We start from the raw sequence: 26,515 nt of genomic DNA on the forward strand, positions 1-26,515 counted from the left end.
GCCCATCCTATACCGCTTGTTCTCTCCTTTCAGGACAGAGCCCATTACACAATGGAGGATGATGAGCAATGTTTTTAGTGTGACGACTGACCATTATAGTTATTGATTGTAATTGCTGTTTGAATGTTTTACTGTAATATGTATTATGATGTTTTATTGATTGTATGTGATATTATGGTTGGAAACCGGTCTGAGTCCCTCAAGAGAGGTGAGAAGGCCGGTATACAAAACTTTTAAATAAATAAATAAATGCTTCTGGTTGGGTTCCATCCAGAAAAGGGAGAGCAAGTGGCGTATGCAACCACAGCAACATGGGAGCCCTTCCTGTGTTGCCTTACCAGCAATGGGGGGAAACACATGGCAACACTTCCCCCCATGTGATGGGTTCCCAGGTAAGTAGCGTGATGTAGGGCATGAAGCAACAGCTTCTCCATGCCTTCTGCCGGGAGCCCATGGATTTGCATGGTGAATCCATGGACCTTTGTGATGAGGTCCCTCAAGCCCATTCATACTACACAGCTATAGCACTATGATTTCCCTTTAACTTCTGTAGCAACATCCTGTAAAATCCGGGGGGGGGGGGTAGAATCCTCACCAAGTGTCCCACTGATGCTTCTGAACAATATGCAAATCCCAGGATTCCATAGAATATTGCCATGGCAGATAAAGGGCAATTATATTGTTGTAACTTTGTAGTGTGAAGGTGCCCCAAAGGTCTGCCCAACAACCACCCCAAACTATTTATTGTCCTAAAAGTCTTCACGGTCTTTTATAACAGGCACCATGCAAGCCTTTCAAGTATGTCCACTATGCAAAGTTCAGAGGAAGTGCCCTTTCCTTCCATCTATGTTCCTTGCATTCTTACTTGTGGAGAAGAATTTCACCTCTGTTTCGGTTTTGTAACAAAAAAAAATCAGCTTCAGATTAACTGCTGTTGTTGGAAAAATTGCTAGTTTTTCTGAGTAACAGACTTAGGGCCAAACAACACATTATGTGAAAGAATTCTGATTGCCTCCTGCAGCATTTTTCTGTTACCAAATCATAGAGTTCTACAGATTTGCCCATAGCGGAGTTGCCAATAGAATAGATGTTTTCCTTGTTTAAATCAGATAAAGAAGGCAGCTGCTGCTTGTATGGCAATAAAGGGAAAAATATGTACAACATATACTTATGTATAAGTTCATATTAGGTATAAGCCAAGAGGAGGTATCGGGGCCAAAATTATGGATATTGATTTGACCAGTGGATAAGAGGAAAGCCAGCTGCCTCTGGCTGCCATTGCTATTTTTCCACCTAGGCATTCAAAAAGGCCAGAAGCAGTGCCATGGTGGAGAGAGTAATTGGCGTGATAGTTTTTTACAGGTTTTCCAAGGAGTGCTTGCCTTTTGCCACTCTATGCAGGGAAAGAAATGTTGTTGGGTTTTTTTTGGTAAGAGTTAATGTACATTATTCAAACTGACCCATGGATTAATTTTTAATTAAATTTCTAGACTTATGTATAAGTCTGTAGTAGTTATATGGGAGAGCCCCCTGCTGGTGCAGTGAGCTAAACCACTGAGCTGCAGAACTTGCTGACCGAAAGGTCAGCGGTTCAGATCCAGAGAGCAGTGTGAGCTCCTGCTGTTAGCCCCAGCTTCTGCCAACCTAGCTGTTCGGAAACATGCAAATGTGTGTAAATCAATAGGTACCACTCCAGTAGGAAAGTAACAGCGCTACATGCAGTCATGCAGGCCACATGACCTTGGATGTGTCTATGGACAACACTGGCTCTTTGGCTTAGAAATGCAGACGAGCAAAATTCCCCAGAGTTGTACACGACTAGACGTAATGTCAGGGGAAACCTTTACCTTTACTTTTTTAGTTATATGGAGTAGGCTATATAAGCCTCCTCATCCTGGGACTAACAAACTTGAGAGGAGAATATTATCCAGTGGGAAATGTTAGACCCACTCCTCTAAAGCTACTGTTCCAATAAATCTGGACATTCTCCACCCCACAGGGAAATTCTACTTTATTCTGAAAAAGGCCCACCCTACAATTAGATGAGGAGGGTCTTTTCACTCTGTTTGATGGTTTCATATCCCACCAGGTGGGCCACAACAAGTTAAATCAACCATGCAGCTCATAACTCTTGATTCAAAATTTAAAAAGAACAATTCTCGTTAGAAAACATGTTTTAAACATAAGAGACAGGCACAATAAACCCATTTAAAGCTCCATCCGTGCTGTGATTACAATTCAGCTTCCATGGCAACATCGTCTAGAATGATGGGATTGGCCATTTAGAGAAAGGCCTAGAATTCCCATTCACAGAGATTCCCTGCTGACTCAGGACTTTATCACATGAAGCCAATATAGTGGAATTACAGCAGGATAAAAGCACCTTTGGGCAGAGAACTCAAATTTTTCATCTATTTGTCAGTAACAGAACCACTGAAAACTGTAGCCCAGCACACAGTAAACTCTCACTAGATTTAATTTCACATTTCTCTTGTTTCAGCTCCAGAAGTTCTTGGTAAATTAACCATCTTTCATTTTCTGTTGCTTCCTTCTATAAAAAAGCTTCTTGCATTGAGAACTATAAAGATAACGTAGGGCACAACTTCGCTTTATGTCTATTCCATATTCTTAACAAGACCCATTGCACAACATGATTATTAAAATCTACATTTGCTGTAATTTTATTGTATCATAAAATCCATGCCACCCAAACCTCAGGTCATGCCCTTCTACTTCCAATAATCTCTTATTATTCAGCCTGATCCAGTCTTTCAACCAAACCAAACAATGTGCAATCCCCCTTTGTGTTGTTATCCTGTAAAATGTTGACTCTTGGTTTCTTCCATTGCCATATACACTTTGGGAAATCCTTTTGCCATTTCTTAAATGGCATATCTTTAATCAAACACAGTATTGTCTGGGATAAAAACAACATTTTAGAGATATTTCTTTAGTTCATCTTCTCATCCAAAATCACGTCCAATTTTTTTGCCTCTTTTTTCATTTATTTGCTTTAATTCTGCTGTCATTTGAATTAGTGATTCTTCACATCAGGTCGCTTCTGAATTCCTACATCAAGTCCAGTTTTCTGTCAACTTTCATTGTTGACCTTTGCAATTTGATTTCAAGTCTTTCGATGCTTTTTGTTGACATGCCTGATTTTGAGGGCAACTTAAGTGATGCTTTTTCTCACTCACTCGCGTCTTGGATTTCATCCCAGTGTTCTTTATAAAAACAAAGCTCAGCAAATTCATTGTTGTTGTTGCTATTATTATTATTATTATTATTATTATTATTATTATTATTATGTGATTGCAATTATTTTTACCACCAGATGGCAATCTCATATCATAAATCTCCATGAAGCCCCTGGCTGAATCTACACTGCCATATAATGCAGTTTCATTGCACTTAACTAAATGGGTCTACACTGGTTATATAATGCAGTTCCAAATCCAGCCTCTGTTTCCAGCACTCAGATACAGACAGAGGTGATCTGAATGAAAGAGCTTTCCATGGTTTCTAGTTCACAACAGCATAACATTGTTCTTATTGGTCAAGTCCAATATGTTCTCACCCTGTCCAAAGAAATTTTTCTTGTCTGTTATGATGAATGTCCATTTCAATTTTCATTAAAAAGTCAAAATTTATTTAATTTTTGTGCTCAGTCTAAGATTCCTTTTTGAAGCTCAAATTCTGTAATTACTCTCTTTTAGTCATACACAGAACACCTGCTTCAAGTATTAATATCACCCATGGTCCAGAAAGTTTATCTTTTTTAATAATCCAATATTTATAATTCATGCATCTAATGTCTGTTAAAAGGAAATTGCTATTATGTCCCATTGATTTTATACTTTGTCCCATTGATTTTATACTTTGTTATGGTGTTGATTGTAATTTGGTGTACATTGGTAAGGTATTGAATTTTGCTACTATTTCTGTGTAGACCACTTTGCATTCCCCCAGGGGTGAGAAATGCAGTATATAAATACTGTAAATAAATTAATATTAATTATCAAGGTTGGGCAGGCTCTACCCCATGGTTTCTCCCTCCCCTTCTTTCCACTTGCCACCAAAATGACAATATTAATACCAGGTACTGTAGTTTCAGGCACTTGTGGGTGATCCCTAGGTTTTTCTTTAATGCAGAGAAATATTCCCACTGGTCAGCCTGTTCTGAAAGATCAGGTCTATATGCTAGAGGTATTCTTAGACCCAGCGCTGCTACTGGAAAGTGCTGTAACTACATCAAATGCTATTTGATCATTCTACTTACAGCAATACTTACTGAAAAACAAACACATACAAGCATATGACAAGATTTTTTTGTCAGTTACTAAGAGGCAGAAGGGAGAGAATGTTGCATATGTAGGTATGGAAAAATCTCTTGCCCAAGCATAATCTCATGAATTCAGATCATTAACAACGCTGTGGTGAATTATCAGCGAAGAAACTAGGGAAATCATCACTTGTTTGCTTCATTTGTGAGTTACCTTATAACTGAAGCAATCACAATGATTTACATGCTAAGACAAAGTAATAAAACCATAGGCATATCAATTCAATGGTTTCTTTCATTCAAAAAGAACCCCACTGTGAAAAAAAAAGATTGTAAATATTAGCCCTAGTGCATTCTGCTGGGTCCAAAAGTGGTAAATGCACAAACAAAATCCAAGCTGGGGTAGCCTTTTCTAGCTTGAAGAAAAACACATGTACGATAATTAAGTCTCTATTGCTCCTCAGTAAGATCCAAGCAAACATTGGAAACATTTTCTTTTCTCAGTTAGTAATGGCTGAACTCTCTCCATCACAAATCAGAATTGTCCCAATGTTTTTTAATCCACATTTTCTTTCATTTGGATTCCTCTTGGCATCATTCTGTTAAAGTTCAACAAGTACTTGGACATTTTGTTTCTCATTTTGAATTTCAAACTAATTAAAATGTAGTTCATTAGAAATTGTAAGAGACTGCCACCTTGCCCATCCAAACAGCTCTCTTTGTGTGAAGAACTAAGAGACAAACAAATATTTCTTTCTTTATGTGTGAAAAATAGGTGGGGAATAAAAATGTACTATTGATACCGCCCAGTTTCGGTTACCCAGGACCAAGAGCCCTGTTGTTGTTCATTCGTTCAGTCATTTCCGATCTTCGTGACTTCATGGACCAGCCCACGCCAGAGCTCCCTGTCAGTCGTCACCACCCCCAGCTCCTTCAAGGTCAATCCAGTCACTTCAAGGATACCATCCATCCATCTTGCCCTTGGTTGGCCCCTCTTCCTTTTTCCTTCTATTTTCCCCAGCATAATTGTCTTCTCTCAGCTTTCCTTTCTTCTCATGATGTGGCCAAAGTACTTCATCTTGGCCTCTACTATTCTTCCCTCCAATGAGCAGTCAAGCTTTATTTCTTGAAGTATGGACTGGTTGGATCTTCTCGCTGTCTAAGGCACTCTCAGCACTTTCCTCCAACACCACAGTTCAAAAGCATCTATCTTCCTTCGCTCAGCCTTCCCTAAGGTCCAGCTCTCACATCCGTAGGTGACTATGGGGAATACCATTGCTTTAACTATGCGGATCTTCTTTGCCAGTGTGATGTCTCGACTCTTCACTATTTTATCAAGATTGGAGCCCCCGGTGGCGGAGTGGGTAAAACCCCTGTGCCGGTAGGACTGAAGACCGACAGGTTGCAGGTTCAAATCCGGGGAGAGGTGGATGAGCTCCCTCTATCAGCTCCAGCTCCTCATGCAAGGACATGAGAGAAGCCTCCCACAAAGATGATGAAAACATCAAAAATCATCCGGGAGTCCCCTGGGCAATGTCCTTGCAGACAGCAAATTCTCTCACATCAGAAGCGATTTGCAGTTTCTCAAGTCACTCCTGATACGACCAAAAAAATAATAATCAAGATTGGTCATTGCTCTTCTCCCAAGAAGTAAGTGTCTCCTGATTTCCTGGCTGCAGTCTGCGTCTGCAGTAATCTTTGCACCTAGAAGTACAAAGTCTATCACTGCCTCCACGTTTTCTCCCTCTATTTCCCAGTTGTCAATCATTCTTGTTGCCATAATCTTGTTTTGTTTTTTTATGTTTAACTGCAACCCAGCTTTTGCGCTTTCTTCTTTCACCTTCATTAAAAGGCTCCTCAGCTCCTCCTTGCTTTTGGCCATCAAAGTGGTGTCATCTGCATATCTAAGGTTGTTAATGTTTCTTCCAGCAATTTTCACCCCAGCCTTGCATTCCTCAAGCCCCCCGCATCGCATGATGTGTTCTGCATACAAGTTGAATAGGTTGGGGAAGAGTATACAATCCTACCGCACGCCTTTCCCAATCTTGAACCAGTCTGTTGTTCCATGGTCAGTTCTTACTGTTGCTACTTGGTCCTTATACAGATTACTCAGGAGAGAGATAAGGTGATTTGGTATGCCCATACCAACAAGAACTTGCCACAATTTATTATGATCTACACAGTCAAAGGCTTTAGAATAGTCAATAAAACAGAAATAGATGTTTTTCTGAAACTCCCTGGCTTTCTCCATTATCCAGCGGATATTGGCAATTTGGTCTCTTGTTCCTCTGCCTTTTCTAAACCCAGCTTGAACATCTGGCAACTCTCGCTCCATGTATTGCTGGAGTCTTCCTTGCAGGATCTTGAGCATTACCTTACTGGCATGAGAAATAAGGGCCACTGTACGGAAGTTTGAGCAGTCTTTAGGATTTCCCTTTTTTGGTATGGGGATATAAGTTGATTTTTTCCAGTCTGATGGCCATTCTTGTATATTCTATATTTGCTGACATATGGCATGCATCACCTTGACAGCATCTTCTTTCAAGATTTTGAACAGTTCAACTGGGATCCCGTTGTCTCCTGCTGCCTTGTTGTTAGCAATGCTTCTTAAGGCCCATTCAACCTCACTCCTCAGGATGTCTGGTTCTAATTCACTCACCACACCGTCAAAACTATCTTCGATATTATTATCCTTCCTATACAGATCCTCTGTATAGTCTCGCCACCTTCTCTTGATCTCTTCAGCTTCTGTTAGGTCCCTGCCATCTTTGTTTCTTATCGTGCCAATTTTTGCCTGAAATTTACCTCCAATGTTTCTAATTTTCTGGAAGAGGTCTCTTGTCCTTCCTATTCTGTTGTCTTCTTCCACTTCCATGCACTGCTTGTTTAAAAATAGTTCCTTATTTCTTCTGGCTAACCTCTGGAATTGCATTTAATTGGGCATATCTCCCCTTATCACTGTTTCCTTTTGCTTTCCTCCTTTCTTGGGCTACTTCCAGCGTCTCAGCAGACAACCATTTTGCCTTCTTGGTTTTCTTTTTCTTTGGGACATACTTTGTTGCCGCCTCCTGAACAATGTCGCGAACTTCTGTCCATAGTTCTTCAGGGACTCTATTTATTAAATCTAGTGCTTTAAATCTGTTCTTCACTTCCACTGCATATTCGTTAGGAATGTTAGTGAGATCATATCGAACTGGTCTGTGTGTTTCTCCTGATTTCTTTTGTTTTATTCTAAATTGAGCAATAAGAAGTTTGTGATCTGAACTACAGTCAGCCCCAGGTCTTGTTTTCACCGACTGGATGGATGTCTGCCACTTTTGGCTGCAAAGGATATAGTCAATCTGATTTCGGTGCTGACCATCTGGTGAAGTCCATGTATAAAGCCGTCTTTTAGGCTGTTGGAAGACAGTGTTTGTTATACACAGGGAGTTTTCCTGGCAAAATTCTATCAGCCTGCGCCCTGCTTCATTTTGTTGTCCCAGACCATGCTTGCCTGTGATCCCAGTTGTCATTTGACTTCCCACCTTGGCATTCCAGTCTCCTGTAATGAAAATGATGTCTCTTTTTGGTGTATTATCCAGTAGGTGCTGCAGATCCTCATAGAACTGATCTACTTCTGTTTCTTCAGCAGCTGTGGTTGGGGCGCATATTTCGATTACTGTGATGTTGAAAGGCTTGCCTGTGATCCCAGTTGTCATTTGACTTCCCACTTTGGTATTCCAGTCTCCTGTAATGAAAATAATGTCTCTTTTTGGTGTATTATCCAGTAGGTGCTGCAGATCCTCATAGAACTGATCTACTTCTGTTTCTTCAGCAGCTGTGGTTGGGGCGTATATTTGGATTACCGTGATGTTGAAAGGCTTTCCTTGCACTCGAATAGAGATCATTCTGTCATTTTTGGGTTGTATCCAAGCATGGCTTTAGCAACTTTCTTATTAATTATGAAGGCTGCTCCATTTCTTCGGTGTTCCTCTTGTCCGCAGTAGTAGATCTGGTGGTCATCTGATGTGAAGTGGCCCATTCCGGTCCATTTCAGTTCTCTGACCCCCATAATGTCTATCTTTAGTCTTGACATCTCACCAATAACAACATCCAGTTGGCTCATAGATCTTACATTCCAGGTTCCTATGGTGTGCTGATCTTTAGAGCATTGGATTCGTCGTTCACCTCCAGCACCGTCAGCCGCTAGCCTTCCTTTCGGCTTTGAGCTAGCTGTGTCATCACATCTGGGGCTAGTTGAACTTATCCTCTGCTCCTCCCCAGTAGCATTTTTGCCATCTTCTGACCTGGGTGTCCTATCTTCCAATGGCATACCGACATCTCTCTGGTTGTACCAAGAGCCCTATCACACTACATTTTGTGTTCTGGGTGGCTCTCATCCAATAACCTTGGCAGAGTTCAATCAAACAAACATGGGATGAATCAAGACCAGATTCAGTTAAAAAGAGAATTAAAACTTTGAGAATGGCTAACAAAAGGGAAATACAGCACACAGCTAGGTAAACCCAAATCAAGGTCAATAAGTCCACTTAATGCTGAGAATACTACAAGGCCAGTTCAGAAGCAAGAACAAACCATAGCTAAGTTTGCAGTACAAATGTCAGATGCCATGAGTTCACTTAGAACAACATTTCAGAATTCACTAGTACAAACCATAGTCAGAATTCTAAAGTCAGACCAGGTAGACAGTGGTCAAAGCAAAGTCCAACTTGACTGAGTCAGATTAAGCCTTTCCAACTACCCAGCAGCAGCCAAGCTAAGCCAAACAATGCTGGCAATGACTCTTCATGCCCCAGACTTCCACAGGATAGCACCATGTCTAGAGAGTAAAGCCATTGATCTGTAATTGTCTAGTGTGAAAGGTATTTAAGGTGTTTTAAATTGGAACTTACAGTTTCAAGTAAATATTTTGCAGCACATTGAACAATTATTAATTATGTCCAGTTAGATCCTCACATTGCACCATGAGAATCAATACATATTTAGCAAGAGATTTTGATCTGGTCTATGGTATCACAGGTGTGTCCTTCTTAAAAAAAGTTTCTGCTTCAAGGATGTTTTGGGGTGTGTTGCAAAGATTGTCTCTCTTGGATCCTCAGGTGACAAGGAATTAGGAGATCAAAGAGTTTCTCCACATTTTAATATGCTTGAAAGTCAGAATTCAACAGCTGGAGAACCAGGATGGGCTGCTACTGCTTTTTGAGTGTGTAGTTAATGCAAAATTGAGGGTTGCTCAGCAGTCTGTACTGGCATAGAACTTGTTTTAAAATTAAGCAAATTCTACTTGGAGGTGTCCAAGTACAGTAGGAGAACAAGCATTTTAATTTGCATTGGGTTAGGGGTGTATGAAAAAGAGTGAAACAGAAAGTACAATGTTACAATGTCATCTAAAATGTAGAAAGAAAGACAGGAGGCATGTAAACAGCAAGTAAGATGCCTGCAAAATAAAAGGAACAAGTACTAAAGAACAAGTCAGCATAATTAATACTTGTCTACTTCACTGCCACAACAAGAGAGGATTTGCCCAAATTATAACGTGTCACAAAGAGGGAGCATCAATGACAAAGGGATGAGAAAGTCAAAGAAGCTTAGAATGCAGTTTACTTAGTAGGATTGATAGCCTTGCCTTCCCCAGGGATAAGTCAAGGTGGCAGGCTGAAGTTGAACAGATACAAGTTGTAGAAAGGCAAAGAGAAAAGCAAAAGACAGGAAAACAAAGTGAAACAATAATATAGGATTGGGAAATGTGCTGCCTGAAGATCAAATGTGGCCATCAAGTCTTCATTTGCAGCCTTCCAGTGCTCCTCAGTCTCCAACAACACACACATACTTCAGTTTTCTTTCATCGTCATAGCTTGCCACCAAATTAAGATAGCAAAACTCTAATGGACATAATAAATTGAAACCATGCCTCCAGTTGCAACCTTCCAGTGCTACTCAGTCTCCAACAATACACACACACACTTCAAATAGTTTCCTTTCATCATCATAGCTTGCCACAAATTAATATAGCAAAACCATAGTGGACACGATACACTGAAACCAAACCTCCATTTGCAGCCCCTCTGCTCCCACCTTTTCTCCCTGCATTTTTCTCCCTGTTTTCACACCAATGTGGTATCCTGATGAATTTTTGTGACACGTCAGCACTTCTGCAACAGCCAATTCCAGTGACCCAGTGAACTACTGAAAATGAAAGTAAAGTAAATTAGTCATTTTCTACCCCCAAGACTTCTTCAACCATGACAGCCAAAAAAACACCATCACATATTGCTTTTTTAAAAAACCCACAAAGAGTGTTTGACAGGGAAAATCAAACCATACTCACTCAACCCCAGCCTATTTCTCACCTTAAAGTAGTAAGTGCAAGGAATGGGTAAGAATTTTATGTGCTTTGTTTTTAAAACGAGGTTACCAAGATTTCAGAGTTTCATTCTTTCTTGTTAGAAACGTATTAATCTCCCACAGAGTCCTGCTGAGCATACATTTCATGATAAATCCAGATTTACTTGTGAGTAATCTATGAACTGATAGCCTCCAACAAACTAAGCAGCTGACACAAAATGTTTTATATAGGTGACAGCATAGGTTAAATGATCAAACCCTAATTCACAATATTTTTTGATGGAACACTATACAAAAATTCATAAACTGATAGGAGAACACTGCAATTTTCCTCAACTTGTCTGATGCTGATCTCAAAGGCATGATGATCTCAAAAAAGTCTTCAGAAGATGATTCAGTATTTCATTTGCTAAATTCATTGGCTAAATTCATTGGCTAAAGTACTTACAGGCAGCCAGATTTAGCACTGCATTTCCTGCTTAGTGGTTTTTGTTTCAAAAAGATAGGAACATGGCAGGAAATACAAGACATTTTTACCAGTGACATTAGGACACCTCCTCAAATTTGTTGAATAAGTCAGGATGATTGCCCAATAAAAACTAATCTGGAAGATACTTTGTGTTGAGATTCTTCTTTACCTTTCATAATGCTAGAAGTTGTAAGAAAGAAGACCCTACCATTTGCAGTGTAAGTTGTTTGTGGTAGAAGTAATGGATTTCTGCTTGCTACTCCTAAACTCCTTGATAATTCTTTTTTGGAGGATACACAGCACATCTTCAACACTCTAAATGGCCTACTATGTTGAGTTTGGTGGAAGACACTATTTTATTGCCAGTTCTGAAGCAAGATTCACTTGCCACTCCAACCAATCTCTACACATGGAATAAAAAGCAGAGGGACAACAATCTTAAAAGAAATTAAAGAAAGTATTATTTCACTTTGCATGGCATTTTTTTCATGTCAGGAGCGACTTGAGAAACTGCATGGCATGTAGTTAATGTATAGGGTTCAGTCAATGCACAGGAACTGGTATGGCCACTAATTTAAAATACACCAGATTCAACAACTCCTTGGATGAGAAGCACTGATATTTTTTGTACTAAATTCAGGGAACATACCATGGGGGAGGTTATGGGTCCTAGAAGCATCTTGTCTGCATCAGGAAACAAGATGACAGAAAAACTGAGTGAAAGATGCCTAACCTTTTCCCTGCTCATTGTTTCCTTTTAACTCTCACCATCATCAGCCAGCCTTCCTCTCCTATCTTCTTTCTGTGCCCAGCTATTTAAACTTGTTTTTAAAATCCAAGGATGGTAGCTTGTCTGCTCCAACTTATACTTATCCTGATGCCACTTTTCTTTAAAGAACCCACTACAAGAGTTTTGATACACACAATTTATTTATTTAAAACATTTATATACCACCCTTCTCACCCCGAAGGGGACTCAGGGCAGAGCATAGCATATATACGGCAAACATTCAATACTGGGACAAGAATTCATTATATGCAAACATAAACATTAAAAACATTTATCTCAATATTAAAATACACTGTTAAAACCATCTTGGTCATCTGAATCCAATCTAATTGGCCTGATAAAGTTTCTTAATGTTGCTTTATTAACGCACAATGCAGCAGCAAATTGCAAAACTTTTGTTGACATTGAAGAGGATAAGGTGCCAGTGTACTAACAAAGAAAATTGAATTCAGACTTCCCAAGAAGTTGAAACCTTTCTTTTCTTCCATCCATCATTTGCTCAGTTTCTGCTGCATAGTTTTTACATAACTTTCCATACTAGAACTGTACGAAGAAATGAAATGGAACAACTATTCCACGGAAAACAGCAGAAAACACTAGCAAGAATTTGTCAAAATAAGATCTGAGAGAAGATGATTGACTGAAACAAAGGTGCAAAAGAAGCTGTCCTTGACCTACAACTGTCCCTCTGATGCTCCCTTATGGTCAAAACTGAATGAATCCCACACACCTATATCCACAGCCCAACTAGTTAGCTGGACTAACCATGTCATTCTTGGGCACTAAGATATGTTTGAATATACATATGTGTGTGACCTCAACATCCCAACAGAAATGAGATATGGCTTAATATGATTTAATACAGCTAAGGATTTGACAACTGGGATAAGTTGTTTGGCACAATCTTCCATAATAGTTAAAATAGAAATACATTTCTAGTTGTTTCATGTAAGAAATAGCATTTTGTTATCCTATGGAGTTTTATATGATGCTTGAATAGAATTTTAAAGATCTGTCTTTTTTGTAAAAAAAAAAAAAAAGCAGTTGTCATTTAACCTGTCTCAAACACTATCAGTATCATTCTCTTCATTCCTGAGGTTTAGTCTGTGAATGCTGTTGCATATATGGTTAATAGTTTATGTAGCACTCACCACACACAAACAAAAGGTGTCTGTAGATTTGGGGAAAGCTCCAAAGTTATACAATACAAATATTGCTTAGGGAGCAAAAACTATTGGAGAGGAAGTAATCCTAGAAAAATCCCTGTTAGGGCCTTACATACTCAGCAGGAATTTAAATCTTTGTCTCTTTTTTGCACATGAAACTGAGAGATCACAAATTTTGTTTCTTTGCCTACAAGATGTGTTGGTGAAGTGTTTTGAGTGTTACACTAATACTTTGGAGACGAGTGTTTGGATTCTTGCTCAGTCATGGAAACGCAATTGATGGCCTTGTGTCAATCACATTCTTTTAGCCAGAGGAAAGCAAAGACAAACCTCCTCCAAACAAATCTTGCCAAGAAAAATCCATGTTAGGTTCACCTAAGAGTTCCCATAATTCAGAAACAACTTGAAGGCACAAAACAACAACACATGTTGACAAAAGCAATTTTTGTACCATTTTGTACAAATCTACAATAGCCAGCCACCATAGCTGATTGTGCAAAACAGCATTTTACAGCAGTCATCCCATTTTTTTCTGTGCTTGCTATGGTTTTTTATGCTTTGTTTTGGAAAGTGGTAAGGTAGGTGTTTTATGCAGATACACTTTGTGAAGCAATGACAGAAACCTCTAGAAAAGCCTCATTCATGCTATATAGTTATAGCACTTTGATCTGACTTTAACAGCCAGAATCCTGGATATTTATAATTTTAGAAAGTTCTTAAAATTGCCTGGCAGAGAATTCTAAATATTCCTCAAATTACAAACCCCAGATTCCATAGAAGCCATAGTAGTTAAAGTCATATTGAAGCAGTATAATTGCATAAAAGACTCTAGCTTGCTCTCATGCTGGTGGCAAGAATTCTTGTGGAGACTGATTATTTCCCAGCAGGCTCTTGATGGAGGCTGGCAGACTATTGGCAGCCTCTCTTGCTGTGAAATGACAACTTTTATGAATATTCTTCATGTTCCTTGTGCTCAGTGGTCAGTGCTTAGGGGTGCTGAGGGAGACAGGAAATGAGTTAAGGGGGAATGGGATATAGTGGATCCAACCCTGACTAGAAACACTCCACAACTTGTTTCAGGTCCTTTGTGATGTCTCATAACTCTTGTGATGTCTCATAACCCTCATAAGCCAGGTCTGATGATTGCATAGAAGTGACCCAAAGGACCTTTGTTCAGGTTCACCTGACAGTAGTCCAGATCAAATGCACTACAGAGACTTCTTTCTTGGCCTCTCAGAATTATTTACATTTCCAGCTTCTTGTAGTCCAAGTGCTGGATCCAATGTTTTAAGGTTTTTCTATGTCTTCTTTCCTATTGGGAGGAAACTGAAAGTGGCTTTGGAAAAAGTGAGGGAAGTCAGTTAAAACAGAAGCACAAACACAGCAAAAGCCAAGGTAATCAACATAGATTAAGGCATGCAGAAGCACAGACTGCCCACTGCAATCTCTGAGAATAAGGATGTTTTTACATACAATCTAATGAAGCATAACATTGGTTCCTCTTCTGAACAAATCTTGCAAAGAAACCCCTGTGAAATGTTCATCTTATGATCGCTATAGGTCAGAAATGGCTTGGCACAAAACCACAAAAACTATAATACTTTACAGGTGGAACACCAACATTAATGAGCCCTTCTCTGTGCTTCCATCTCAGTTGTCAGGGGGGAAGTTGAATGCTCTGTGATGTATAATACATACAAAACACAATGAAGCTTCAAAGGACCTTGTGCTGACCTTGCTGCAGAGCTCCTCCATGGGCAACAGCAAGGTGACCACACCTGCAGCTGTGCCAGCTCTTTCCTGTCAAGGAGACTCATTTTCTGCCATGTGTTGCCAGGTTTTCCAAACAGAAATATAAAAGCAATCAAAATTCATGAAGTACAAGTTTGACAATCAGGAAGTAGCTATTAGCAAGTTTGTGTTCTATCTAAATATCAAATTAAAACATTAATTTTACTTAACCTAACCACCTATTTCTATGCAAAACAATATTGTTCACATTCATAAATTTCAGTCTTAACAAAGGACTCCCAAAATGCAGGCTTTTTGACATCCTGTTCAATCTACAAAAAGGACAAGCTTTCCCATTTCCAATAAGGCATTCTAGCCCTCAAATAAGAGATATCTTGTCTTCAGTGTCATCAGTTGGGAGCCCCTTCCCCCACCACCAACTGTTGCTCTGGGACCAGAGTAAAGAGAGGGGTCCAGGAAGGTATTGTATTTATTTTATTTATTGTATTGTTTATTACTTTCAAGCTTCTCTGAGCCCCATTTGGGGTGAGAAGGGCGGCATATAAATGTCATAAATAAATAAATAAATAAATAAATAAATAAATAAATAAATAAAATATCTTTTTATAATAAGGGCTTGCTTATTACAAAGTGTTAGCCTATAAACATTTCCGGGGGGGGGGGGGGTAAAATGACAATGTAGTGAGATTCTCTCACTGCTTAGATTCACAGGAACATATACAATATATGAAACAAGTTGGAAAATATGCAATAACACAAGAGTACCTAACTGTAGTGGAGTGCATTGACATTTCCAAGGAATCTTAAAGGGTCACACATACATACCCGAAATTAGCATTGTTTACTTCCAACATCCTTTACTTCACTTTGATCACTTTAGGCTTCACTTTGATCACTTTAGGCTTGGAGCCCCCGGTGGCGCAGTGGGTTAAACCACTGTACCGGCAGGACTTAAGACCGACAGGTCGCAGGTTCGAATGCGGGGAGAGGCAGATGAGCTCTCCTCCTATTAGCTCCAGCTCCTCATGCGGGGACATGAGAGAAGCCTCCCACAAGGATGATAAAACATCAAAAAATCATCCAGGCGTCCCCTGGGCAACGTCCTTGCAGATGGCCAATTCTCTCACAACAGGAGCGGTTGCTCCTGACATGACAAAAAAACCCCAAAAACTTTAGGCTCAGGAGAGCCCCCTTTTTAGGAAATGCCCTAGAAATTAATTTCTATGGCATGTGCTATTGGGGAAAGGTTCTGGGAAATATTTGGGTGCAATTTTTTTTCTCCATCACCACCTAATATTTGATTCCAAGGAACGCTGGTAGCCAAAAGCAGGGTGGTAGGAGTAGCCTATAACTCTCAGACTGTACTTCCCCCAGCACAATATATTCAATACATTCCATATTAGCCCAGGGATTTGTCACCAGTAACTCTACTATGAACAAACCATAATGTCACAGTGAGATACTAGCCATAAAATAGTTATTTTATACTTAGAACCCTGGAGCTAGGTCTTATTAAAATATTTACCTGGGCATGGCATTCCAAAACATAAAATGAAATCACAGGTTTCCCTCTGAGAATCTAATCACCTAGCCATTAAAGACAAGGACAAGTGAGGCAAGGCTTGTTCTTGTTCAATGGTTTTTTCTCATTCTCAAAGTTTCTAAAAAAGAGGGGAATGGAGTAAGCTGTACTTGTGCAATAATGATTTATTTCCTTACATTTTTTGGGTTTCCCCCAAACCTATGCTAAACCTTTAGTGTCATCATGTGTTGAAGAGTATGTGCACACACCCCAAAGTCATGATAAACTCCAAGTGTGACCCTTTAATGCAGAGGTCCCCAAACTAAGGCCCAAGGGCTGGATACGGCCCTCCAAGGTAATTCACCCAACCCTCACTCAGGGTCAACCTAAGTCTGAAATGACTTGAAAGCACACAACAACAACAATCCTATCTCATCAGCCAAAAGCAGGCCTACATTTCCCATTGAAATACTAGTAAGTTTATATTTGTTAAAATTGTTCTTCATTTTAATTATTGTATTGTTTTAAAGTGTTTTTGCACTACAAATAAAATATGTGCAGTTTGCATAGGAATTTATTCATGTTCTTTTCAAATTATAATCCGGCCCTCCAACAATTTGAGGGACTGTTACCTGGCCCTCTGTTTTAAAAAATTGAGGACCCCTGGTTTAATGGGTGATAGTAGCTCAGCACAACCATGAAATAAAGAGATGGGTTTTCTTCTCAATAGCACACTTGCTGAATTCATGAAACTTTTGTAACGATAGCTTCATCTCAAATTGGACATTCTGGATCTATTTGTAATGGCTCAGATCTAGTCTTCAAACAACATGTGTGCACAAGTCTTCTTTCGGATCAGTCTGTAAATTTGCACTACACATAATTTGAAGACTGGGTGAATACAGATTAACATGCTCCATATTCCCTGGGGTTAGGAACGCAGGACCACCGTAAAAATAGAAACATTGTGAATAAAAAAGATTGTGTTTTTATCTGAGAAACACCTCTCTGGGAATCTCTAGGCCCTCCAGCACAGATCTATGATTGCAATGGAGAACTCAAAGATTCCTAGACAGAACATTTTAATCAAATCTGCAAATAATCACATCCACAAAAGTCAAATCAACAAATGTGGAAAGCCAACTGTGCACAAGTAAACTATACTGAACTGAAGAGGCAAATGGTGCAACTTCATATGAGAGCTTGCCATGAATAGAGTAATAGCGCAACTTGATATAAAAGATCTTAGTATTGGCACTGGAGTTGTAGTACAAGTTGAATGTCCTGTCTCTAAAATGCATGTGACCAGAAGTGTCCATAATTCAGATTCTCTCAGATTAGAAATACTTGCATAATGAGTTATCTTGTAGTTGGGTTCCAAGTCTAAACACAAAATTAATCCATGTTTCATGTATATCTTATACACAAAGCCTGAAAATAATGTTATACACAATATTTTAATAATTTAGTGCCTGAAATAAAAGTTTGTGTATATTAAACTGTCAGAAAGCAAAGGTTTTACTATTTCAGCCACTCACATGGACAATTTTCAATTCTGGATTCAAGACAACAAAAACAATAATGTCCTCCCATCACAGCTGAAGAAGGCTAGTTTGGGGAGGCTCAAAAGCTGTATGGTGCAGTCTCCGACACAGGGAAGAGCAAGAAGTCCAGAAGCATCACCCACGCTAGTCCCTGCCGCTTCACAACACCTCCCACTTTATCCAATAACCTTTATTTGCCAAACAAATAGTAGAGATGACCCTCAAGCACATCTCGTTTCTGAAGCCATTGCCGTATTTATCCTTGCCAGATCTGGATAAATTTCAATAAGCTTATATTTATCCATCTCCAGAGGCACTCAAGGAGATACCAATGCTCATTGTTAAAAATGATAGTAAATCAGTCTGGGTATTTTTTATTTAAAAAATTAATATATTCTTTACTGTTTTTCTCTCACAATCCAGCACCAATATAGCTAGAAAAAAACAACCCTTAAAAAAAGCAATTTCTTGACAATATTTGTATTGTACAGAACCAAGCCTTGCACTACTTTTCATTTTTCAAGGCACCCAACAATACTTGATGTTTCTGCTAATAACACTTAACAATCCTTGCTAGACTAGACCCATTGAATCAATGGAAAGGGCAGTGACAGTATCAGCTGACACCTTTGTTCCGGGAGAGTGGGGGAGGCTAAGCAGAGCACAATTCCTTTGTTTCGATAACCAGTAGGATTCAAGCCTTGAAAATAAAGTTCACTGAATTCAGTAGGGCTTAATTCTGGCAAAGTAAGCATCTGTAGGCGCAGCATGAATTTTAGTTTCTGCCTATCTGAGTTTCTTTTGTTACAAAGCAGAGGTGGGAATTGGCTTCACTGATGGTGAAGAACAATGGGAGAGACAATCCACTGATATCTGCAGGGCTACGTAATTGCTGCCACGTGTTCCAGTTTGTTTGTGATGTTCGTGAACCACTGAAAACTGAAAATAGGCTTTTTTTCTCACTTGATGTAAAACCAAAAAGATATAGGTTGTAGGCCTGGGTAACAACGCAAAAATTTGTTTCTAAAATCGATTTGTAATTGGGTTTTTTTTTGTTTCGATATTTAAAATAATTACAAAATTTTCCAAAAAAAAAGTTCGGTATTTACGAAATTTCGTAAATATTTACAAAACATTTTGTAAAGATGGCGCCCTTTTTTTTTCAATATTTTAAAAATATTTTTTAAATTTAATTATTAATTTAGTAGAATAGGGAGGAGAAATTAAAATTATTATTAAGGAGGGAAGGCAGGCACTCACTCTGGCGGGCCCTCTCGCTCGCCCCTCTCGCTCGCCGCTCGCTCGCCCCTCTCGCTCGCCCTCTCGCTCGCTTGCTCAGCCGGCGCCGAGAGAGGAGAGCTCCCAGCAAGCATCGGCAGGCGGCCATCTTACGTATTTCCGAAATGGACGGAAATACAAAATTTTTTGGCGCCTGCCGTTTCGATATTTAAAAACACTTCCAGGTTAAAAAAAAGTTTTGTAATCGTTTCGTAATTCAAAAATTAACAAATTTTTTAACTAATTACGAATTAATGAAACGAATTGCCCAGCCCTAATAGGTTGTGTTTCCAGGGTTTAGAGAGAAAATTTGAACTATAAAAACCACAAGCTGCCTGGCTATGGTCTGTGGTATCTGAGTTGGAAGGTGGGAAACTTTACATTTAAAAAAGAGGACTACATATTTTTGATTCTCCTTTGTGAGAGAAAAATATGCAGGATATCAATTCTACTTCTATGACTACTACTGCTACTAATAATAATAGTTCTGGGCAAAGTGTGGCCCACGGACTTCATGTGGGCCATCTTGCTGGGTTTTGTGGCCCTTAGGCCTCCAGGGATTATGTGACTTTGTCCAATCATGAACTGCTGTAAACATATAAATGTGTCAAACTATTTTTATAGCCACCATGGATGGACTGTCAGTGTGTTGTACCTAGCAATTCAAGACTTCCAACTTTGTAACTGGCTTGCATTTCAGTTTTCCAGGTTACCCTTCAAACTTCTTACCTATGATGACACTAATGTAAATGAAGCTGCAGTGTGCCTATTTAACTTTCATGAGGTATACCAGGACTTCCATGCTGCCCAGTATTTCCTTCTGTCTGTATCATTCTAGTCCCTTTCTGGCACTAGCAACCTTTTTTTCTGTATGAATGCAGCGCCTTATCCTCTCTGCTTGGTGCACCAAGAGAGGCCTAGGCATACAGCCTCTGGGTACACAGGAAGCAGCTCCTGCTTATCTCGGCTACGCCTCTACAGGGGGTGGGATGGAAAGGAAAGGAAAGGATGCACACTGCTCTCAGGTTTCCAATGCAACAGTGAATACAGCAAAGGCTCTCTGTGTTTGCTCCAGCAGTCTAAATGCTCTGGTCTATCTGATATTAAATTGAAAACTTTCTAGTGGATAAAATAGGATACAGTTCAGTACGATAACCTGGCAGTCATTTTACTATGGAAACTGGCAAAAATAAGTTTGAATTCTCCTCCCTCCCCCTACCAAAAGAAGCAGATTCCACAACACTCCCAGTTTCAATAATTAGAGTCTCTCACTCTGAATTTACAACAATGCCCTTGGCAAAGTATAACATGTACATAATCTAGACTCCGGAACTGAAAAACAGGGGTTCAGAGCTATACTTCAAAGGATGTTGTTAGTAAGCATACAACTCCTTCTTATGGTTATGTTATTTGCTACTGCCTCAGTTTTATGCAATTAACATAATCATACAAAGACAAAGACAAGCACTCATGTCTGGAGGCCTTTCCTGGAAGGGAAGGCAGATCTGGTCACTCTGAGAAATCTGCAGTTTTTACAAGGCAACTACATTACTTCTAGAACTACTAGAAGACACCCCATTAGTTTCAAATTATTGGTCCTGGTTGCTCATAAAGTAATCCAAGTTATTTTTGCTCCATTTTGGAAAGTGGCAATTGGTGGCATATATTTCACTATAATTGTAAATTTGATTTGGGTTTTAGCTATTCATTGTGCTGAACCCTTTCCCCAAGCTGATTTCAACACTTTGGATAGCTTCTTTAAGGTCCTGACTACATTCTGAAGAAGGCTCATCACCCCATAGACAGAGAAACCCTCAGCTCCCACCATTTTCAAAGCTATGTTGCAACAAAAGGTCTTGACTTTCCCTCTCATTCCCACCATAGTTGGCCCATCTCTATCAATGAGGAAGAAAACTCTGGAATTAGTGTAAGAGATTCTTCTTCCTGGATGAAAAAGAAGAATGGATGGTATCTCCTTCCAGCTAGTACTTGGGGAAACCTATGTGTTTTAGAACAGAGTGGAGATTGCATGTTCCACAAAGAAGTTGATGAATTCACAATTTCCAAATATTTAGCCAGCACAGCTAGTGGGAAGTGCACCCCAACTTTACCTGGAGTGCCACAAATGCAGAGTAGCATTCATAGGCTATGAATCAGGAAGTACACCAAAACAAGAATGATGTATAGGCTCTAATTAAAGCTATTGAATATCTCAACCTTTAGTGTCAGTACAAAACATTTCTAAGTTATTCTAAGTTGGGAGAATGAGACAGAATGTTCTGATGCCTGGGGACTGGGGTAGAAAGTTGAAGGGGCCATGTTTTCTGAACCTTACACAACCTGATCCTCCCATTCTCCCAATAGTTGTCGTAGTTACTCTAGAGGCCTCTGCCTATAAACTCACTAGCTTTCTCTCCCTGTATTTGCCCTTCATCACTAAGGCACTTGTTAACAACCTGATGGGAAATCAAATACTAAAAACAGAAAGCATTTCATTTTCAAGACAGAAAAATACAGAGATGAATCCTGGACCTAAATCCCACTAGATACCAAGGGTCTACTGTGTCTCTAATATTACATCATGGAGAAACGCAATGACAAACCACCTCTGAGTACTTTTAACCTAAGTAATCCCTATCAATTACATGGAGTTTCCATAATTTGAAAGAGAACTTGAAGGCACCTACACATATTTACAATTTAAACAAAGGAATTGTGTAAAACCTGAAACTAGAGACCTCATCACATGGAGGTCCCCAATTCAGGTAATAGAGGGCAACATGAGCAACATGGGAAGCCACCTATGTTGCTGATGCTGCCTCTTACAACATTTTGACTTCACCTCAGGATGGAGCCCCACCAGAAGCAGATCAACATCTTGTGATGGGACCTCATGGGATTTGTGCCTCAAGTGAGGTTAAAGTGTCATAGGTCAGGTAATTTTGCCCATCTGATGAAGTCATATTATTAAACTTGGTGGCAGTTTACAACCAGATCACTTGAGAAGAATATAAGTTAATGGTTGGTAACAGATGCTGAGAAAAATCCAGAGTTACCACTTTAAGCTCTGTAATTTTAAAGACAACAAGGTTTTGGTTTGCTACCACAATTCCTTAAAGTCAATATAAATAGCCCCAAATCATGCACAGTGCAACACTATGCCAGCTGGGCATAAATTTACTCACCTACCTGTTTTTTTTTTCCCCTGGAAGGTTCCCCGTGCTAAAGCCTTGTACAGCTTCAGAGGACACAACCCTGGAGAACTAAAGTTCAACAAAGGGGACATCATCATTTTGCACCGACAGCTGGATGAAAACTGGTATCTGGGAGAGATCAACAGAGTCAGTGGAGTTTTCCCAACAAACTCTGTACAAGTTATCAAACAGCTTCCCCAACCACTTCCCCTTTGTAGAGCACTTTATAATTTTGATCTGAAGTCCAGGAAGACAAATGAAAAAACAGAATGCCTGCCTTTCCATAAGGTAAGTCTAGCTTTGGCCAGTTCAGACAATAATACTCAATGCCTAGAAATATAGGAAACTGCCTAATACAAAATGAAATCACTGTCTCACTTAATGCTGTCATGTTGACACTGACTAGCAGCAGATCTCCAGCCTTTCAAGTAGCATTTTTTTTCCAGCTCTGTCTAGAGATACAAATAATTAAACCTCGGAATCTCTGCATACGAAGCACGGGCTCTTCTACTGGACGATAGTCCTTCCCCAATATATTCATTAGTTCTGTGGTCTCAGCATTATAGTGAAAGAATGCAAAGTGCAATAGGATAATTCAACAATGGTTTAAATCATTGCCTTCCAAAATAGTTGTTGTTGCTGCTGCTGCTACTACTATCATTTCCTCTGAGATAAAGTCCCAAAAAAAACACCATTCTGCTAGAATTATTTACAGTTTGGGATTTATTCTGCTATGTTATTTTCTGTGCAGAAAATTATGTGCATATTGAAGTAAAATTCACATTTTTTTTATAGAATAAGGACCTCATCACATGGGTATTTTGCCCCATCGTAGAATGTTTTCAACATGGAGCCAATACAGAGCCTGCCAGAACCCATCACATGATGCAGGGCTACTTTTGGCAGGGCTCCATGTTTGCTCCATGTTGAAAGCATGCTGGGAGGAAGAATTCAGAACATGGGTGATTAACTGTGTTCTGATTCAGTAAGCCAGGGACAGTATGGGGGGAAGCTTCCCCTGTGTGATGGGGAAGGGGACAATATGAGTGATGTGGAGTGCAGAGTGACAGTTTCCTCTGATACCCCACGGATTTGCCCCACTGCCCCACGGATTCCCCCACTGTCTCCTGGCTTCAGGACCTCAATGTGATGAGGGCCATAATCTTAAAATTATGAAGATTCCATCTGTTCAGGATTCTTCTCATTAGGGTTTCTTAACACTTGGGAAATGAAGTATCTGAAAATAACTCAGACATTTGGCATTTGTGAGCCAAAAAGTAAGTTTCCCAAAATTTGTCTTTGAAATGATTTTGGATTTGATGCACTGACCTGCGAAAGAAGTATTAGTGCATCAGAAAGACTAAGTCAAACCAGTTGCTAAAGTATTAGTGAACTGTAGATAACTGGCAGTTCTATCACTTGCTAAATCTATAGTCTTGTTTAGTCAAGCAAGGTTTAGATACATTTTTATTTGTAATAAATAATAATACATCCTGAACATCCATTATTTGCCCACAAACACCACTGTTTCTAGAGTTACTTTTATCACTCTTTGTTCCCATTGATATGGGTATCTGTTTAAAAGCTTTCATGTAGGGATTTGAGAGAGACAAAGAGGCATGCTAGCTCAGCAGAGGCAACCAGTTCACTCTCTGAAGCACTCAGCAAATATCCCTCTGGATATTTTCCATTTTTTCCATTCTTCGTGCAAAGCATAATTAATAGGGTTGCCATGTGTTCTTCCCAAGCATATGCCCTCCAGCATCCAAAGGATGACAAGAGGCACACTTTGCATGGGAAATGAGCAACGGCTTCCTTAGTTAATAATCAGCCAGCCTCATATTGCAGGTATGTGCCGGTGGTGTAGTGTGTCCAATTGAACAATCAGGCCAGATTACACTTATGCAGGCTGTTGCCGCACAGCACTGAGATTAGGTTTTGTTTGGAGGAGGGCTGCAGGCAGACAGAGTTCTGATAGCCAAGCACCACTTGTTATCTCAGTCTGGGATGAGGAGGAAAACATCTGCAAGTGCTAGTTTACACTGTAGCAACTGCTGCTGTTCTTTTTGACAGTATCAACACTCCTAAAAGTAGCTTTCCACATCACTGCAAACAAGACAGGGGGCATGTGAGAGGGACAATTTTTCTTGGTTGTGGCAGACCTTGCCTTTTTATTTTTTTCATGCAATCTGCTTTTGTTTTGTTTTGTTTCTTCTGTTTTATTTTCTTTATCTTTTTAAAAATTCCCTTTTTTGCATCTGTTTCAATTGTTACTCATTCTGTTTATTTGCTGCTGAAGATAAAGCTCATCTCCACTTCTGCAGCACAATTAAGATGCTGTGGTTTACTGTTTCACATAAGAAATACAGTCATCATTTCAGTGAGAAAAGAGGATTATATTATGGTATACTATATTTATAACACGAAATTAGCTCTGTGGTTTTGAATGGAGAAATCCAACTATTTCCACATAGATTTTCTAGAAAACACAAAAGAAGTTTTCCCACAACTGAAGAGTCACAAAAGGCATCCAACAACATACATTAAGGCAGGACCCTTGAATTGTTAGTTTTGTGAGCTGACTAACCTGCTACTGGTAGCAATGAATAATTCTGTTCTTCTTTTCCAAGCACTATACATGATAGTCTTCCTACAATTGAGCCCAAGGACAGGTTTGTGAAGATGACAGCTATTTCTTCATTGTGGCTACAAAAGCACTTCCAAACATCTTCACAAAACAAAACCCAAACAAAATGGTTTTTTTCCACCCAATATGTACAGCATGGTTGGGAATCATGCAGTCCTCCAGAGGTTGTTAAACGTCAAGTCCCAACATCCCTTGTCAGCATAGCCAATAGGGAGCCACATAAAACAAACTCATATACTATATAATCATATTAGTCACCTGCTCCTTCAAGAGAGTGCAAATCTGCCAAGGACAGGTAATCAATGTAATTCCCAGACTCAAGAATCACCACTCTATGCAACCTCTGACTTACCAGAATTCAGCCTCTTTATTTGCCCACACCCAGCCCGTTGCTTTCACAGCCTCAGTCAATATGATGACAAGACTTAGTAGAAATGCTTGTCACCAGCTAATAATGACCTCTAAACCTTAAAACTCCTAATAACTTGTCCCATATGGTCATATAGATGTAGAACATCAAGTGAAGTAAGATTGAACCCTGTGACACCTCACAGCACAATGGTCATGGGGCTGAGCAGGAGTCCCCCAATGCTACTCTGCAGAGGGTAACCTCTATAAAATGGTTCCTTCTCCTCCCATCCTCCATAGCCAGTTCAATAGGATACCATGATCATTTGTATAAAAAGCCCAAGAGAGATCCAGGAGGATCTACAGGGTATCATTTTGTCCACAACATCAGACTTCAACAACTGAAGCAAACTTGAAGAAAATTTACGAGATGGTGCAATGTATCATCTTTGGAATACTCTACCTAGACTCTACAATACCTCTACAAGTCTCTGGCAAATTTATCACAATAGGCAACTTGTCATTTCTAATCCTGGTATCTCCGAGTCTGACCCCAATAGGATTTTTGTACCACAGAAAAGCTCTTCTGGGTGGTATTCTGAAAATAGAATAGAGGAGGCATAGTAAGTTCTCCTTGCTTCCTTCACCTCTGAGACCACCTTGACCAGTTCAAGCAAAAAGGATGCTGAGCAACATAGTGAGTGATACATCAGCAAAGTCCTTATTCTGTTTCTTTGCCCCACACAAGATATAAACCCTCACTCCGTGCTAGAATGATGGGCTCTCTTGTAAGAGTGATAGAATCCTTATAGATCAGGCATGGACAAATTTTGGCCCTCCAGGTGTTTTGGACTTCAACTCCCAGAAATCCCAGCCAGATGGACTTAAGGCTAACCTTAAAAACTGTGGCATAGAGACCAAGAACTGGGAAGCCCTGGCCCTCAAGCATTCTAACTGAAGGTCATCTGTTACCAACAGTGCTGTGGAAGTTGAAGAGGCACAAATGGAGGATGAAATGTGTCAAGAAGAAGGCGAGTCAAGCCAATCCTTGTTGAGACTGCCTTCCATCTGGAAATCGGTGCCCTCACTGCAAAAGAACATGCGGATCCAGAATAGGTCTCTACAGTCACCTATGGACCCACCACTAAGACCCTACACTTAGGCAATCATACTCTGCC

General features: G+C 39.7%; 1 protein-coding gene across 2 annotated transcripts in view; it reads left to right on the forward strand.

The window, feature by feature from the left end:
• SH3RF2 (SH3 domain containing ring finger 2) overlaps window positions 1–26,515 on the forward strand; it is a 106,720-nt gene that overhangs the window by 26,687 nt on the left and 53,518 nt on the right. For both annotated transcript variants that reach the window (XM_060765166.2, XM_060765167.2), the window contains exon 3: window positions 22,361–22,630. In XM_060765166.2, the coding sequence (XP_060621149.2) occupies window positions 22,361–22,630 (270 nt within the window). The remainder of the gene's footprint in view (window positions 1–22,360; window positions 22,631–26,515) is intronic.

This window comes from Anolis sagrei, chromosome 2 (genome assembly GCF_037176765.1).
Source record: "Anolis sagrei isolate rAnoSag1 chromosome 2, rAnoSag1.mat, whole genome shotgun sequence".
Classification (NCBI taxonomy): Eukaryota; Metazoa; Chordata; class Lepidosauria; order Squamata; family Dactyloidae; genus Anolis; species Anolis sagrei.